The 17,812-nt window shown below is 38.0% G+C and overlaps 1 protein-coding gene across 1 annotated transcript; it reads left to right on the top strand.

Annotated features, from left to right (window-relative positions):
* The first annotated feature begins 266 nt into the window (after positions 1-266).
* On the top strand, positions 267-17,511 carry LOC141342415 (NACHT, LRR and PYD domains-containing protein 1 homolog). The gene is made up of 14 exons (XM_073846860.1): positions 267-482; positions 645-800; positions 6,417-6,480; positions 7,710-9,360; positions 9,522-9,602; positions 11,391-11,482; positions 12,276-12,297; positions 13,600-13,707; positions 14,011-14,228; positions 14,382-14,638; positions 15,391-15,507; positions 15,681-15,828; positions 17,088-17,126; positions 17,237-17,511. Exons 1-14 carry the CDS (start codon positions 267-269, stop codon positions 17,509-17,511), a joined length of 3,444 nt encoding a protein of 1,147 aa, XP_073702961.1.
* Positions 17,512-17,812: the final 301 nt, after the last annotated feature.

Genomic DNA, 17,812 nt, shown 5'->3' with positions numbered 1-17,812 from the left:
ATGGAGGAGCCAGAGTTCACACAGAGGGGAACAACTAGGGGAGCGGCGCACGGATCTGTGATGTTACCTTAGCACACGGGAGGACACAGGCTCAACGTGGGGATTATAGAATCTCACAAAGGTATTTGGTATCACCCAGCCTGCAACTCTACATACAGTATGTCTGCTAGAGAGGCGCCAACGCATAGGAGAAGGCAACACTCTGGGTGGAGTGACCTCGAACACTTAGGGGGCGCGGCTCACCTTCGGATTCGTACGCCAAGGTGATGGCATCTACCACCCAATGGGCCAACCTCTGCTTGGAGGCACAATTACCCTTCTGCTGTCCCCTTGTGCTTCAGCTTACAGATTTTGGACAGGAGACGTGGACAATTCCGTCATGTGGCAACTGCACGCTCCACCTAGGGAACATCCACGTACCCCCTGGCCGCACCGTCATCAAGGGTAGCGAGGGGTGGGGAGCTAAGTTGAAAGCAGGCCATGTGAGGGGCCTGCCATGTCCTGGTCAGCTCCTCATGCACCTCCGAAAAGAAAGGTACCGGGGGGGAACGCGACAGGGGGGAGGGTTGCTGCTAGTATTTTTTAAGAAATACTCTCAAAAACCATGCAAGAAATTAGCTCTTTTAGAATCCTGGTTTTCCCAGGGAGGACAGCGGCACAGCTGTGCACTCATTGACTCGCTGGCATGCAAAAATGGCAGTCTAGCTGGCTCGTGGGATCGGCTGGCAGGGGCAGCGTTGGCAGCGGCGGCGACAGGAACTCCTCCCAGACCCACAGCAGTGGCAACAGCAGCAGCACTAGTATCATCAGTTTCTTCATTTTTTCTTTTTTGTTTGTTTCGTAGCTTACGAGACGAGGCTCCGAAGCTCATTAGCTCTTTAGCTCAGAGGTGATAGGTCTCTCTAGCAAGTTCCCATATGTAACGTCATAGTAAACAACTGAAGGAGAATGAGGAAGCTCCAAAAATCGAGTATTGGGAAACACCCATGCAAAATGTGCAGTGCTGTGGATCCTCCGGACTGGGATTAAGAACCTCTGTTTCAGACTAAACACTTTTATTCATTAACCCTCAAAATCACACTCAACTACTACTACTTGACTGAGATATCTGGTTGTGCTGTAGCTTGACTTTTTGTCCTGCAGTTCTCAATTCAGCTAACCTCTGTGTCTCTTAAAAATTATTTTTTCCAGCATACATCTCAGTGCTGTCAGATTCAGATGATGAGCCTAGTGACCCTGGCGAAACCATGACGAAATTAAGATTGAGACATCGCTCAATCTTAGGTATGGACTCTCACATTTTATAAACGGTGATAATATGCAGGCCTTTTTAATACTTACAAAAATCATTAGGATATTAAGTAAAGATATTTTGAAATAGTTGTATCTTGGCCAAATATTGTCCTGTCCTAACAAATAAATGGAAAGCTTATTTTGTGATCATGTTATCAGTTAGCACTGCTAATTCATGTACTTTATTTATTTATTTATTTTTAGCTATAGCTGGATGCTGGACGCGTGTGTGCAATAAGCAGAGTGTTTATGCATTGTGCACCCGCCTATAGGTTGCTTATTACTAACACACCCTTTAAATAAATAAAAATATTGTGCCATTGAGTTTAGACCAGGTTTTAGTTGGAATTAATGTTTTGTTAAAAGTTTGGAGGGGTGGGGGGAATAACATTCCCCTTAAAAAAATTATAAAAAACATAAAGAATGTTATTTAGGAAATTTAGGGAATAATTTCAATAGAACAAGATGCATTGTTAAAATGTGTAGTCTATTTAAGATTATTGTGACAGATGTGAAAGGGGAGGAGAATTTATATGTGCATGAGTTTTTTCAATAGAAAAGAATTCTGTGAAGGACACAACTATCCTCACTCATATAGCTACTCCGAGATCTTCCTTACTCCTTGTTTTCACTTCGCAGTTCAGAGATTTACGGAGCCCCTTACGTCACCTGTAGAAGAAAAATAATTAATCCGTGGGGACGGTTTTGCAATTCGTTCCCTCAGTTTATAAACCGTACTCACGAATTCTTGAACTGTTCCCTCGGTTTAACAATTCGTGCCCACGGATTAACAAACCGTGCCCACGAATTTCCAATCTGTGCGCACGCTTTCGCAATCCGTTCCCACAGTTTGTAAACTGCTCTCATGGATTTGTGGCCCCGCCCCCAAATTCAACCAGGACACCTGTTTAGGTGCCGGATGCATTGTATTGCATTTATTAAACTTTATTTTCTCATAGTAGGCTATATGAGACTATGCAACACTGACAAAACAGAGTTTTTAACTTTATTATATATTAATCACCAATAGATTAGCTGCTAAAACACCACATCTGTGTTTTATCCTATTGGTTATTAATGTAAAATAAACGCTAAAAAGAAGAATGTTTTGTAAGTGCTGTTCATGATAAATTAACGAAATAAATAATGTACAGGTTATGTTGTCATTACTTTGCTCTTAAACTAAATGCAGTGTGATATATTACATATTTAATAATTACATTAACAGTGAACAAGCATCTAACTGTGGGTGCAAAGCTTATCATAAAATCGCCAAAATGAGTCTACATGTTAAGAATGAATAGTACACAAACACATTTGGGCACTTATTTAGCCTATAAATTAAAATAATAATAATTACTATTTTAAGTATCATGACGTAAAAAGCTTATAGCCTACTACTGTTTCTCAGCTATTAAAATAGTTCAGTTTTGCATGAAATGACAAAGTGACTGTATTTCGTTTCGTTTTTTTAAATAAGTTAATTTAGAAAAATGTTTGGAGCATTTTTTTGTTCGTTCAATGTAAGTTTTTGTTTTTTAAAGTAACGACAAGGCGGCCATAAATATTATTATTTATCAAATAATAATATTTGAAAAATATTATTAAATAAAACAAAGCCGTTTGAACTGCGCTCTTCACTTATTATTTTATTTTGGTACCATGACCACACTTACAAAACAGGCTTCTTTTTAGCGTTTATTTTACATTAATAACCAATAGAATAAAACACATTGTGTTTTAGCAGCTAATCTATTGGTGATTAATATAAAATAAAGCTAAAAACTCTGTTTTGTCAGTGTTGCATAGTCTCATATAGCCTACTGAGAAATAAAGTTTAATAAATGCAATGCAATGCATCCCTTAAACAGGTGTCCTGGTTGAATTTGGGGGCGGGGCCACAAATCCGTGAGAGCAGTTTACAAACCGTGGGAACGGATTGCGAAAGCGTGCGCACGGATTATGAATTTGTGGGTACGGATTCAAAATCCGAGGGTACGGTTTACAAAATCTGAGCCCACGGATTGGAAATTCGTGGGCACGGTTTGTTAAACCGAGGGAACAGTTTAAGAATTCGTGAGTACGGTTTATAAACTGAGGGAACGAATTGCAAAACCGTCCCCACGGATTAATTATTTTTCTTCTACAGGTGACGTAAGGGGCTCCGTAGTGCGCAGCTAAAGAACAAAAAAAAAAAAAAGGCAGAAGAAAACGACGAGCTCCCTCGTGCGGCTAATAGGTGAACTACACGTATACATTTTAATCAAGAGTAGCCTATATAGCACACTGAAAAATAGTGCTCGACTTGGCGACCCATACAAAATCTCCCGCGACCGCCTTTGGGAATGACTGTATTAAAGCATACAGCCCCACACATGACATGCAGGGAAAAAATATATTGTCCGCAGGAATTTTACTAAATTGTGCTCACGAATATTCATTCCCTTATCGTTCTAAATCTACAAAGTCCTGCACGGGTCCAGCCCTGACGACGCTCAGGCCTGAGCCCTGCCCTTGTCCGACAACTTCTGAGAACAGAGCCCGTGTTGCAGCCTTTAAACTAGTTGAGTTTTGGAATTTAACGTCAAAGTGGCTAGATTTTGTTTTGTTTCTTTATTAAGTTAATTTAGAAATATGTTTGGAACATTCTATGTTTGTTAAATTCAAGCTTTTGTTTTTTAAAGTAAGGCAATGAGTCCAGCATGTTTGATAAATTTAGCCGTCTCAAATCCACAGGACTTGCATAAAATAAAATCTATAGACAAACATACTTTTTTTTTTTTTTTTTTGCATATGGGACCGGGGCTTACTTGCTACGCCACTGTGACCAGGATTTAGTTAAGTCAAATCAACGAACTACAGCAATGATGGCCAACCCGTCGATCCCAATGGTCTGTTAGATCCGAGACTGTTGCTGTAAAATAATGGTAAAATAATAGAAAAATACCGTAAGGGCCAGGCTGAGGGATGAGACCAAGGCCATAGAGGCTGATCTGCCACGTATTCCTGAACTGTCTGTTGTTTTGGTTTTTCCCTGTGTCTCCCCCTATTGTTCACTCTGTATTGGTTTCCCCTTTTGCCCATATTAGGACTTATCTTGTTTGGTTACACCTGTCTTGTTAATTCGTCACACCCCTCTGCCAGCTTTTAAAAGTCGTTTGTTCCCTCAGTTACATTGTCCGGTCCTAAAGTTACTTCATGTTTGTTGTATCCCTGGATTCCTGTCTGTGTTTTAATAAATACATTGTTCGTTTGTACTCCTGAATCCTGCGAGTTTCCCTCTGGCTCCTCACCCCCAGCAAACCGTGACAGAAACTAACTTTTCTGAACACATTTAACTTTTGTTTCACAGGAAAAAATGACACAGTCTTTAAGGGGGGCAATTTCCCCCTCTCTACCATATATTTAGTCAAATCTTTGAAACGTTAGTGGGGAACAGGCCCCTCTGGCCCCAACCCCCATGTGTCAGAGTAACAAGCATAGGGCAAATTGTTTCTGATAAATCAACTTTAAATCAAATTGCATTTCTGCCTTTATTCCTGCTGATGCTCTAACCAGTTCTTTTCATGCAGGGCCCGACAGAGCAATAAAATCTCAGTCATCTATTCATGTATGTGATGTAAGTAAATTTTCTACATTGAGATTTGAAAGCTCTTTATTTTCAGTTAATGTTATGTGAGTCTGTTTACATCATGTTAATGAGCTGCTCAAATACTCATTATTTATCTCTTTATTAAGTGGCTTAATTTGGAAATGCCTAGTCAGCATTCTAAAAAAACGCCCAAACCCCAAGGTAGGCTCATATTCACTCTTTAAAAAATACAAGATTTCTACCTTGGTTGCTAATGAACAGTAGAATTTTAGCATTTTTTTGCATGTACAGTTTTTTCTTACAATCCAATTTTTGCTGGGTCATTCCATGTCAAATCAACCAAATTTCAAAAACTTCCCTGCCTCAAATTTTTGATTTTGCTAAAAGAAGTCTCATATTTTTGCATACTGACCCACAATTGGTTTTTGACCACTGAAAACGTGTACATTTTAATGATTTACTCTGTGACTTTGTGGATACTTTTAAAAGTAATCTTAAGACTTTTATTTATATATTTATTCAAGCTTTTAATTAGCTACTTTTTGGGCTGTTATGATTTCGGTGTTGTTTTGACCCTTTTTATATTGTATGTTATTTCTGATTTAAACTGTGTTGTGAAGCACTTTGTGGCCCTTGTCTGTGAAAGGTGCTATATAAATAAAGATTACTTACTTACTTACTTACTATTCTCATATCTTCTCTGTGAAATATGAAATCTCTACTTTGATTGCTAATAAACAGTAACATTTTTGTTGTGTTTGTGTCTGGTATAAGATACTCAGTTTAGGTTTTCAGATAATGATGTTTCTACCAGAATTCAGCAAAGATCAGCAGATAGTGGAATTGTTACACAGTCTCAGGTGTATTGGGGTGAAAGTCTCCCCATAATCCAAGGTAAAATCATATTCAGAATTTTTATTGTGAGAGCTCTACTTTGATTGCAGATAAACATTAAATTAGTTGCTTTGTTTGTGTCTGTACAAAAACACTTAATGTCCTAAAATTACTTCAGTTTATGAGCTCCCTACCAGAATAAAGCAAAGATCATCAGATAGTGGAATTTTTACTCTGTCTGAGGAGTATGATTGGACCAAAAGTCTCCCCATAACACGAGGTAGGCTCATATTTTTTTTATTGTGAGAGCTCTACTTTGATTGCTGATGAACTTTAAATTAGATGCTGTGTTTGTGTCTGTACTAAGAAACTTCTAAAATTACTTCAGATTATAAGGTCTCTACCAGAATAAAAAGCTTTGGGCACTAAACTTTCAGATCAAATTGTACTGGTGTCTGTATTCCAGCTGACATGAACTCTAACCATCTCTTTTTATTTACGGCCAGTCAAAAAGATGAAACCTCAGTCATATCATGTAAGTGATGAGGAATTTTCTATAATGAATATTTGATATAATGAGACTGTGGTGAACTAAGAAGGACTTGTAAATGTTTTACTTTTAACTAATGTTGTGTGCATCTGTGTATTCCATGTTAAAGAATAATGCTTCACACTCATAATTTTTTTCCTTTTTAAGTTGGCCATTTACCCACCGTTTGGGGAGCTTGATTGGACTGAAAGAAACCAAAAAAGAGACCTAGGTAGGCTTATATTCTGACAATATGTCAGCACTTCATATTTAGATCAGTAATTTAAAAGCTAATACACATTAATAGGTGGTGACACAGAAGTGTTTATTTGAAAATTTACCAAGCAGTTCTTATGTTGATCACTGGTCATATTTAATTAGTTACTAACCAAGAAGTTAATCATTCAGGTTATTTAGTCCAGGCATTCTCAACCGCTGGGCCTCAGTGTTCCTCCAGTGGGGTCGCTAGATAGCTTAAAATTAATTTAATTATTATCCTAAAATTGTTTAGTTTCATTATTAAGGTTTTAAATTAAATGATCAAAGCACGGCCTCTCTCGTGTTCTGTGATTGATTGCTTTGGACTCATATTCATGCTTTGTCCCACTCCCGCCCACAAAAGGTGCAGGTCTTTACTTCATCTCTTGGCTGCATGACACAAACCGTTGCGCTAATGTAAATGTAAAGACGATTAGAATAATAGTAACAAACTTGCGCGTGCCTAATGTATGACACTCTTGTATCAGAGTCGTACATTAGGCATGCATAAGTCCACTATTGATTCACAAACTATTCCTGCTTTCGGAGCTCCTCTGATCCATAGTATTTTTGCGTGGAATTTCAAAATATTTGTATAGTTGTCAAAATGAATGTCCTGTGAGTGTTTTATAATGGATGTTCACCCATAGAGGAGGATCTTGTGAGGGTCAGTGGTGTTTATGCACATATGAGCACAAGAATCAAGAGATTTAGAATGCATTTGCTGTATTTTTCATTCGTCATTTTATTTTATAATGGATACAAACAGTAGATATTCAGTCAGTCCAGTTCAAATGGACAGATTTAGGTGGTCTTTTGGCAGCTTCCTGTTGTCCTGTTTGGCAGGTTCACTTACTTAAGAAAAATGACTCCGAAGTTGTAAAGAATGTCTGAATCAAAAAATTTAGTTTTTTTAATAACATGCAGTAGAAGAATAAAAAGGCAAAATGAATGTTTTGGTTAATAAAAAAGGTTTAAAAATAAACACCTTTAGGGGAAATGTCAGGCATGGGGGCAAACTGACCAGAGAAGGAGGGGGGCTCCGGCATAAAAAAGGTGGAGAACCCTTGATTTAGTCTTCTGTTGTCTGTTCATGCTGTTCAAGACTTTTCATCTCAGGGTGACTGTATTATGTGATTATTCTCCATTGAATTTAACATTTTGAATTATGAGGCTAAATAATGTTTAATGTTTTTTCTCTAGTGTGGCAGAAGATGGTTTGTCAGTATAAGAAGTCAGTCGACTTGAAGTATAGGCATCAGAATGAGAGGAGTGTCCTCTCTGGGGAAAGAGTCTCACCGTTTGCCCTCTACACTGAACCTGTGATTATTCAGGAAAATATACAAAAAGATATTTTTCCGAATATCACTGTGGAGGAGATGTTTAGGTCAAGCAGACGTCGGTTTAATCATACTTTAATTCTCCATGGAAATTCTGGTTGTGGAAAGTCTTTCATAGCACAACAGATTATGTTGGACTGGGCATCTGAAAAACATTACCTTAAAGACTTTGATCTAGCTTTCTATCTGAGGTTTGAAGAGCTAGAGTGTATCTCTGAGGAGATGAACTTGATTGAGCTCCTAAGCTGGAATTGTAGTTTACCATCAGATCAGATTTCAAAGATGTTACAGAACTCAGCTCAGAGGGTGCTCTTTATCATTGACGGACTTGATGATCTTAGATTAATGTGTGATGAGTTTTACATATCCAAATTCCAGAGAGCCCCACCTGAGGTCATTGTTGGTTCCTTGCTTCATGAACGAAACCTGCCCAGGTCGGTCCGGATGATTACTACTAGAACTGAGGTCCCACCGGACATGTTGTTAACAAGATGTTTCAGGATTGTGGGTTTCTCTGAGAAAGGGGTGGAGGAGTACTTCCAGAAGTTCTTCCAGAATGAGGAACTCTTCAGGAACGCCTATGAATGTGTGAGAGCAAATGAAACTCTCATCACAGTCTGCTCCATTCCTGTCATCTGCTGGATCATCTGCACGGTTATTCAAGAGCGGTTGAGTGATTGTGCAAATGTAATAAATGGACTAGAAACCACCACCTCCATCTATGTTGACTTTGTGTCCGCTCTGCTGGAGCATCACTGCCAGAATTTGAGTCGGACTCTCCCGAGCCTGCTGAGGAGTCTGGGTCAGCTGGCAGAGAAAGGGATGCTGGAACAACAAGTCCTGTTTGATGAGAAAACTGTAAATGAAACAGTTTCAGACCCTGTTGGTAGTTTATCCATGTACAGGTTCCTCTCTAAGAGAAGAATCCACCAGGAGACAATGTTCAGTTTCATTAATTACAGTTTTCAAGAGTTCTTCGCCGCTCTCTACTATGTCCTCCTGGATGAAGAAGAGTCCCAAAGGAAAGTGAAAGAGCTGCTTCACACTGTAGAGAGAGGATGGGCTTTGTCCTGTTGGTCTGATAGAGACTTTTCGAAAGCTAATTTAGAAATAAGCCATTCAAAGCTGCTGCAGCCTGTAATTCTGTTCCTCTGTGGTCTCTGTAAGAAAGAATGGATCACACGATTCTCTAAAAAGCACAACATGGCTGTCTCTGTCAGCATAGAAACCCAGCTGAAGGAATGGATCAATCAGTGTGCATGGAGATATCAAAATGAACACATGCTCTTCACTCTCCATTGTCTCTATGAGCTCCATGAGAAGAGATTCATTGGAAAAGTTTTGGAACAGTTGGTTTCGATAGATCTGTCAAATATTCTGCTGAAAAATGCAGACTGCTGGATGTTGCGGTTTTGTTTTCAGAACTGTGTTAACATTGGCAAACTGAGACTCAATATAACATCTGACAATCTGAAGATTCTTCAGTCTGCACTGTACAGTTGTGAAGAGTTGTGGTGAGTAAAGATCAGACTCTACATTTTTTAGACTTTAACACTGCTCTCGAATTACCTAATATTTATGCTAAAATACATTCACTGTTATGTGAGCTCTCTTCTTGACATCAAATTATTGTATCTGATATCTTAATGTTAATATTTTATGTTCACTTTTAAAGGTTGAAAGTGGATCACATTACAGATGATACTGGGGATTTGATCTCAGCTCTTGGTGAAGGAAAGATTGTGAAAGAACTGATGTAATAGATATTTAATTCTAAACATAGTATTTTCTATTATTGCTATGGACTCTATGCATGGAGCACAGCTTACACATTTCTGTTAAAATCTCAATCAGTGCCTGTGCGTCTAGCTTTAGGTCAAGCATTAGTCTTCTCTTTGAAATGATTGATCAAATTCTTTAACCTTTCAGTGTCATGTCAATTAACTGGATCATCGGAACTCCACATTTATTTCTCATTACCTGATATTCACCAGAAACTAAGAAGTTACACATGATGGTTATTTAATATTATTCACATTTATAATTTGCTCATACATATATGATTAAATATAGGATTACTCTTTAAAAGAATTTTACTTCATTTTCAGTCATACTATGATGATTCGCCCCTCATTTGACATGCAGCCACAGTAACGCTAACTCTAATTTGTCAAATGCAATATAATTATTATACATAAAGCATTACGAAAAGTTTTAGTCAGAGACTTGTTAACTTCTCTTCTCAGCTGTAGATGAATGAAATTACAGCCGTCTGTCTCATATAAAAATAATTTACTGCCAAAATCTTTATATAATATCATTAAAAAAACAACTTTTCCAGATTTCAAAGCAGATTTCACTTACTTGATTAGGACAAAATGTGGAACTTACCATGCAAAGAGTCCATTACTTGTATGGTAAAATAATGAATTAATTGTAATTGGCAGGATACAGGAACAACAAACTTCAGCAGCTTTTCCCAAGAGCTTCTGCCAAGAGATTATTACATCAATTAAAGATAACGATTTAATGTAAGAAACTCTTATCATAAAAAAAAACTTAATTCTTGCTACTAATATAAAAGTAAACTCTCTAAACGTTACTTTTTTAGGCTCTGTTTTCGGCTTCCAGTTTCCCACTTAAAAACTGAATCATCATGGTTAATCTCAGAAGTAACTCTCACCTGTTCACGCGCAGAGATTTCGACTACTAACTGGAGAATCTTCCTGCAGAAACTCCAGAGGTCTGTAAAAAAGAGAGTGTGAATTGTGCAAATGAGGGTTGCATGCATCTTTTTAGCTTCTCTCTACTAATAGTGCAGCTGTGAGTTTAATTACTCTGAAAAGCCATCTTAATGCTGAGAAATACAATGTAGCTTTTCAAATGCAAAGCTATTTTACTAAAATAATATTCAGACAGACTACTGTATGGTATAAATTATTGTACATGTTAGACTACAGTATATGTTATACTATATATATTATACATAAAACACTATATACTCCATGTTATAATATTTTCACAGGAGTGCAAATAACATCTTTTTTTTTGGTTATAGCTCTCAAGTTTCATCAGCGGATGGGTTTTACCTTCTGGGTGTCCTGCAATCTGTGTCTGGTTTAAAGAAAGTCCATTTGCAGATAGACGAATTGACTGTCAGATGGATTTCCACAATCCTCTTATATGTCCAGTCCTTTCCCAGTCTGAACGAACTTGGGTAAGGAAAAAGATCGGCTCTTTTAAGCATGTATTTATGGATTTGTATATGCTTGTGAGTATTACAATTATTTTTAAGTTTTTTTTTCCCAGAAACTTAAGTAGCTAAATGTTTTTTTCTATGCCAGGATAAATTCCACAGTTTCATTCATTCCATTTAAAATAAAACAGTCTTTGGGAAAACCACTGACACAAACAGGTTGGACCCTGACTGTGTAAGTATGGATAAAATATATTTTAAAATATATTTATAAAATGGATGTCTTTGAAAATAGATTTTTTTTTACAGTAATCAGTGTTGTCAATCAGTCAATTGTTTTTCCTCTAGACGAAGGAAGTCAGTGTTGATTAAGCGAGACAGGAAGAGTTTCACAGAGGAAGAGCTAAAGACAATAAAGACTGAAAATATTGAGAGCAAAAGTAAGCAAATTTTATACAATTCCTGACTTTCATAAAAGCGATTTTCTCTGCAATGGCTTGCAGAAAACAGATAACAGTGAAATCTTGCATCTGTGACAGCCCTAGACTGTAACCTAAAAAGAAAAATGTGGCCACTGAAAGATGCTTTGTTTATCCAATCAGAAAATTTTGAGGCACTTTATGCCTGTCAGTCCCTCTCTCATTACACTGGTCTCCAAGCATCTCTGTATTAAGTGCAATTAAGATCTATCTAATTTGGTGCTTGGCAAGTATTAATTTTTGCTTTTCATTGTTTCTTTTTATATACTTCTTCAGTTTTATATTAAATGGTTTGGTTTTTAGCCACAGAGCTTAAAGGGGTCATCGGATACATGATTCAGTTCACAGTTTACAGTACTTAATCAAATTCTCTTTTACATGGTTTTTATTTTATCTGTAAAAATAATTTCCCTTTTTTCAAATCAAGCCATTCTCAGCATCTTGTCTGTGTGACATCACTCAGACGAAGGCCGCTCCCACAATAGATTGATTGAAACGGCCGTGTTACCTTAGACCCACCCTGATAAGCTGTAGCAGTCCGATCACCATTGTTTCGATGCCGTAGATTAGAGGGCTGCATTGGGATTGGGACCCGCCGGGTCCCGCGGGACCCAACGCAAATCTCGCGGGAGCGGGCGGTTTGAACTTTGCTGCGGGCGGGAATGGGCGGCTAAAAACAAGCACTGCGGGATCAGGATGCTCAGCGCGCTTTGCGTTAGTGAGGAAAAAAGTCTCGCACTTACTTCGTTTTCAGGATACGGAGGTATTCCAATAAGGTAAAGTGCAACTCCATTCATTGGAAATCTTAACTTGTTTTGCAGGAGGATTTCGAGAGGGGGTTTCGGGAAAACCTGTCCAGTTTTCTTCCGTCCATTCGCCTTTTTCCCGTTGTTTGGGCTGCCTCGCAGTGCCCCCCCTCTTCCGATGCAAATCCGTTCTGTACCGTTGTGTTTAAAAATGTTCTCACCGTCACAGCCTGTCTATGGCACAACGCGCTGGGTTAGTCTGTGTGTTGTAATGAGTGGCGCGGCGCTCCCTCCTCTGGCTGCATACGGCGATTACGTGAAAAAAAGTACTTGAAGTCGGTAGCCTAAGCGTTTTAGATGTCCCCGATAGCCCGGGCTACTATTCCCTACCAGTTTGTCAAAATACATGCAGGCCAGGGAAAGAAACAAACATGAATTTCTTTAATAACAGCAATTCAAATACGTTTTTTTCCCTGCGGGACGGGAGAAGAGGCAAAATCAATGCATTTCTATTATCGTGCGGGAATAAATTCACAGAGTTTTGCGGGTGCGGGCGGGAGTGGACATACATATTGCGGGAGCGGGCGGGAGTGTAACACACACGTTGCGGGAGCGGGCGGTAATGGTCAGAAATTCGGCGGGCGCGGGCGGGAGCGGGATGAAGAAAACAGTCCCGCGCAGGGCTCTACCGTAGATATACGTAGACAAGAATGGCTCCTAAGCGATTGAGGTGTTCTGTTGTTGGATATAATAAGGAACATAGTGGTCATCATTCACTCCCGACATCTGAGTAAACACAGTGAATGACTTTTGTTTGTGAAGGGAATGCATCTCCCCATCTATATAAATGCATCTATGTTCACGCAACTCATTTGTGATTCTGCTTCACCTACAGCAGGAGATAAGGATTTTTTTTAATGAATTGCTAGTTAGCAAGTTTCGTGGCTAAATGCGGCTAAAGTAAACAGGCTCGTCACTCCACAGAGAGAAGAGGGGCTGGGCGAGTAGTGCTCATTAGCATTTAAAGAAACATCCACCAGAACAAGCTGATTTTTGCAGAGCTGATTTAGACAAGGTAAAAGGGTGTTTTTTACACTACCACTGAGCAATTTTAACCAAAGCATGTTATAGACATTTCATTAAGACCCTAAAGAATCATATCGACGAAAAATGGCCATCTGATGACCCCTTTAATAACAAACATTCTGGCTGTGAAAGTTTGAAACTCACAGGTCCAATAATTTGTTTCTTACTCTTGATTAGGAGCTGAATCAACTTCAGGACAATCAGTGAGTTGCAATTGTCATATATTCCTTCTGTCATCACATTCAGAATAAGAGGATCATTCTTTACTTTACTTCAGTCCTCAGGCTATGCAGAAGTGTTCACACCTGAACGTGTTCAGGCAGATGATAAAGACAAACCCAAGACTTTCTACAGGTACTAAACACTTATGTTTTTTTGTAAGAAGTTAAGGTGTTGAATTACTCAGATCAAACGTTCAAATGACTATTATCCTAATGCTTCATAACAACATTTTTACTATCACATCCTCAAATACAACTGCTCAACTTTGCATATATTACTGTATATTTGTTTCATTTCCTTTTGCTTTTTGTCTGTTTATTGTTTATTAAAATCTTTTGCTTCAGTACTCTAAGCTTCTTGCCTGGGAATTGCTGGTATTGTTATTTGGATTTATTTGGCCATTATGGTTTAATGAAAAAATATTTTGTCCCTCAGGTTTGTATGTCCACATGCTGGTCAGTTTCAGTGCAGTCTGACCAGTCTTGTGTTTGTGATGGAGGGTGAAGGAGAGGTGCTATATAGAGTTGTCTCATGGGATCCTCGTCTGTTAGATGGTTTGGGTCAGATGCAGCCTGCTGGACCGTTGTACAACATTGACTGTTTTAATGGTTCAATCTCAGGACTGCACCTTCCTCACTGTGAAATACTCTCTGGTAAGTTCTTCATATAATAGATAAATTTATGGTACAGTGATAATTACCAAATTTTTAAGGGTATACATGAGCTTTCAGTTTAAAACTGAAAACCCTCCTAAATAAATTTTAAAATGACAATAATAAAAATGGTAAATTATATGTGTTTTACAGAGGAAAACAAAGACAGTTTGGCTGTAGCACGTTTCACTGCCGGTAATGTAGAAATCATGAAGCCTTGTAAAGTGACTGAAGCTCATGTGATGATTGACATCAGAGATCTCTCCCACTTTGGGCTCTTTAAAAAGATGTTCTTTCCTCCTTGTCCTGTCATTGCCCAAGTGCTTCTCTTTCTACGACCAAGAGCTGCGAGAAAGAGTGTAAACATACTGGATGTTCATTTGCTCCCGTGGAACGTTTCACTTTCAGAGGTATCAGCTTGCATTAACACACTCTGATCCATATCAAATGTGTAGCGAAGCTTCAGTGGAGTCGTACAGGCAGAGTAATCCACTGGCAGACAGACACAGGAAAAAACGCTCAGAAATGTCAAGATTTTGCAACAAGGAACAGTCTGAGAGCAGCTTATCCACATTATTTTTCCCATAAGAGTGGGAAATTTGCAAATGTAATGTGTCTGGCTTCCGGTTTTATCTGCTTCCAGCTGTTTTTAGCGGTACAATACAGTTAGTTTTGCTGCTTGATATTGCAAACCGGTGTGTCTTACCATATTATTTTAATGTTTTATCTTATTTATGAACATTGGTTTGTAGTGCAAAAAGTTTTATCATTTACTGAACTTCATTATTCTTCTCGTTATTTCCTTATGGCGGCTTATGAACCGGAAGTCTAACACTTTACCAGAAAACAGCTTACTGCTGCATTGAAAAATAAGGTGGATAGTCCACTGATGCATGTGAGCGTGAAATGTAGTCAAAAAGGAAGTCAATATTTGGAAGACAGAGAGAGAGAGAGAGAGAAGGAGGATTATTTAATATATAAATATTACTGCTATCACATTAAAACTGTTATTATTACAGTGTAATAGAGAAATCTCTGAAGTGAGAGAACACTCACTATTTAGCCTAGTACTTATTTGAGGATGTTTTTTGTCAGGATATTGGAAGGAACCATTTTGCCTCTGGCTTTCATGACTAAACATTCAGACTTTTTCTCCCTTAAGGTCAAGGACCAGCACAAAGAGAGTACACACATTAAAACCAGTTCAAAGTGCTCTCTCACCCCAGGATCAAAATACAGTCTGTGTTGTGAACCAAGGGAATCTAGAGTGCAGCCAGAGGTAACATCAAAAACATGTCAGCAATATGTTCTCAGATGCATTCCTTGAGATATTATCAGGATTTCTAGTTGTTTTAGTATATTTTGCACCATAAGTAATTTGTGTAATAGATTAACATATTTATTTGTGATTTTAATTATTTAGTCGGTTGCCTTCATTTTGTTGTTTTTTAGGCTGAGAAGTTTGAGTGTAATTTTGGTCCAAACTATCATCCCACATTTGAAGTGTTTGTGGGTGTTAACATTGAGGAAATCACACTGAGTCTTTTGGATAAAACTAAAGGAAAGGAAGTGTGGGAACCACGGCAAATCTTTATCACAGGTAATGAATTACAGAATTCATTGTATGAAATTGTATGAAAGATTGAATCTTTAATAATCTACTAAAAAATATATTTTTTTGAAGATTATTGGATTACAGGAGAATACTATTTCAGTTTTTATACTTAAAATGTTTCACACTGAATTCCGTGTTAGTTGCCATTTCTCTACAATTATTTTCATTTGCAATTACTGAGTGAAAATTGTTTCCCAACCCTACTCCAAAATGTTTCAGTGTAATCAACAATTCTTTATAAATGTATTAAATTGGACACTTAGGTGATCAATATAGATTAAACCCATGTTAAGCATTTTATCTAGCCTATTGTATAACATTCAATATTATGGTCTAAGTCTTTATTGATGTATAATACTTACATTTTATTGTTATTGTTTATATAAATTAAAGGGGTCATCTGGTGCAAAACTAACTTTTCCAAGTTGTTTGAGCATTAATGTGTGTTGGTAGTTTGTGTACACAACCACCCTACAATCCACCCAGTGGTATTTTTTTTTTTTTTTTACTTTAAAAGTAATATCCCCTTTTTACGTGACGAAATACATTTGATTGACATAAGCGTTTTACCTTAGACACGCCCTCACCGAACTGAAACAGTCCGAATACGATTGCCATTGTGTCGACTCAGGTGCAGAGGAAGACTAATTGAGCGATTGAGGTGTTCTGTTGTTAGATGTAATAGTGAACATAGCAGTTGTCATTTACTACTGACATCTGAGGCGCGCTGAAGATGCAGAGGTTTAACGGTACATTCGTTTTTATAATGGAAAGCGCCAATCCCAATCTACATATGCATCTATCTAAGTGCAAATCGTTCCTGATGCAGCTTCACCCACAGCAGAAGTGAGTATAAGGGTTTTTATGCATCTTTGCAAACAGCATTTTTTAATGATGTGCTTGGCAAGTTTCACCGATAAACACGGCTAAATGCAGCTAAACGTGGCTAAATGTGGCTAAAGTAAACATAATCCCAGAGAGGGGCGGGGTGAGCAGAGATTGTGGCATTTAAAGGGGCCATGTCTTAAAATGAGCTGAAATTTTGGAGAGCTGATTTTGACAAGGTAAAAGGGTGTTTTTACACTACTATTGAAAATTTTTAACCAAAGTATATTAGAGACTTTTCATTAAGTCCCTAAAGAATCATATGAACTTGTGGAAAATGGGTATCTGATGACCCCTTTAAAGTTGTATTTATGCAAATTATTCAGTTATTCAATGACTGTGTTTATAAATAACATCAGGTAAAGATGCAGAACCTCCTGCTCACAAAAGGCTCACAGGTATGAACTTAAAAATACACAGTGTTTAAACTGGTTGTTTTTGTCTATCAAACACAATCCCTTTTGGAATGTAACTTATTATTATTTATATTTTTATGTATTTCAACCAGAATGTGAATTTGTGAAAAAACACAGAGACAAACTCATTCAGAGAGTTTCATCAGGGATGGCGATTGCTGATGGTCTGAGGACCAAAGACATGATTCCAGTTGAAATGTACAATAAAGTTCATGCTGCAGAAACACCACAGGAGAAAGTAAGACACTTGTTGGATGTTCTTGACTCAGGAGGAGCTGCTGTAAAAGCAGAATTCTACAGACTGCTGAAGGAGAATGAACGTTATCTAGTAGATGAACTGGAGTCTGGACACAGTGGACAACAGTAATGCTAAGAAAACATCAAAGAGGAACTTAAATCAGATTGAGATCTAAATGGCAGCTACAGCTTCTTAATACACACACACACACACACACACACACATATATATATATATATTAGGGGTGGGCATAGATTAATTTTTTTAATCTAGATTAAATCTTGGAATTAATCTAGATTAAAATGGCTAATTTGAATTCTGCTGAAGGCATTCAGAATATGTGTGCTACCCAAATAATGACTAAAAGTAAGTCTTCGAGAACGGGCCAGGTGGCGCATTAGATCAGGCGCTCATCTCCTGTTTCCAAAAT

Source organism: Garra rufa, chromosome 9, assembly GCF_049309525.1.
Source record: "Garra rufa chromosome 9, GarRuf1.0, whole genome shotgun sequence".
NCBI classification, from domain to species: domain Eukaryota; kingdom Metazoa; phylum Chordata; class Actinopteri; order Cypriniformes; family Cyprinidae; genus Garra; species Garra rufa.
This window is presented reverse-complemented; position numbering and strand designations above follow the sequence as displayed.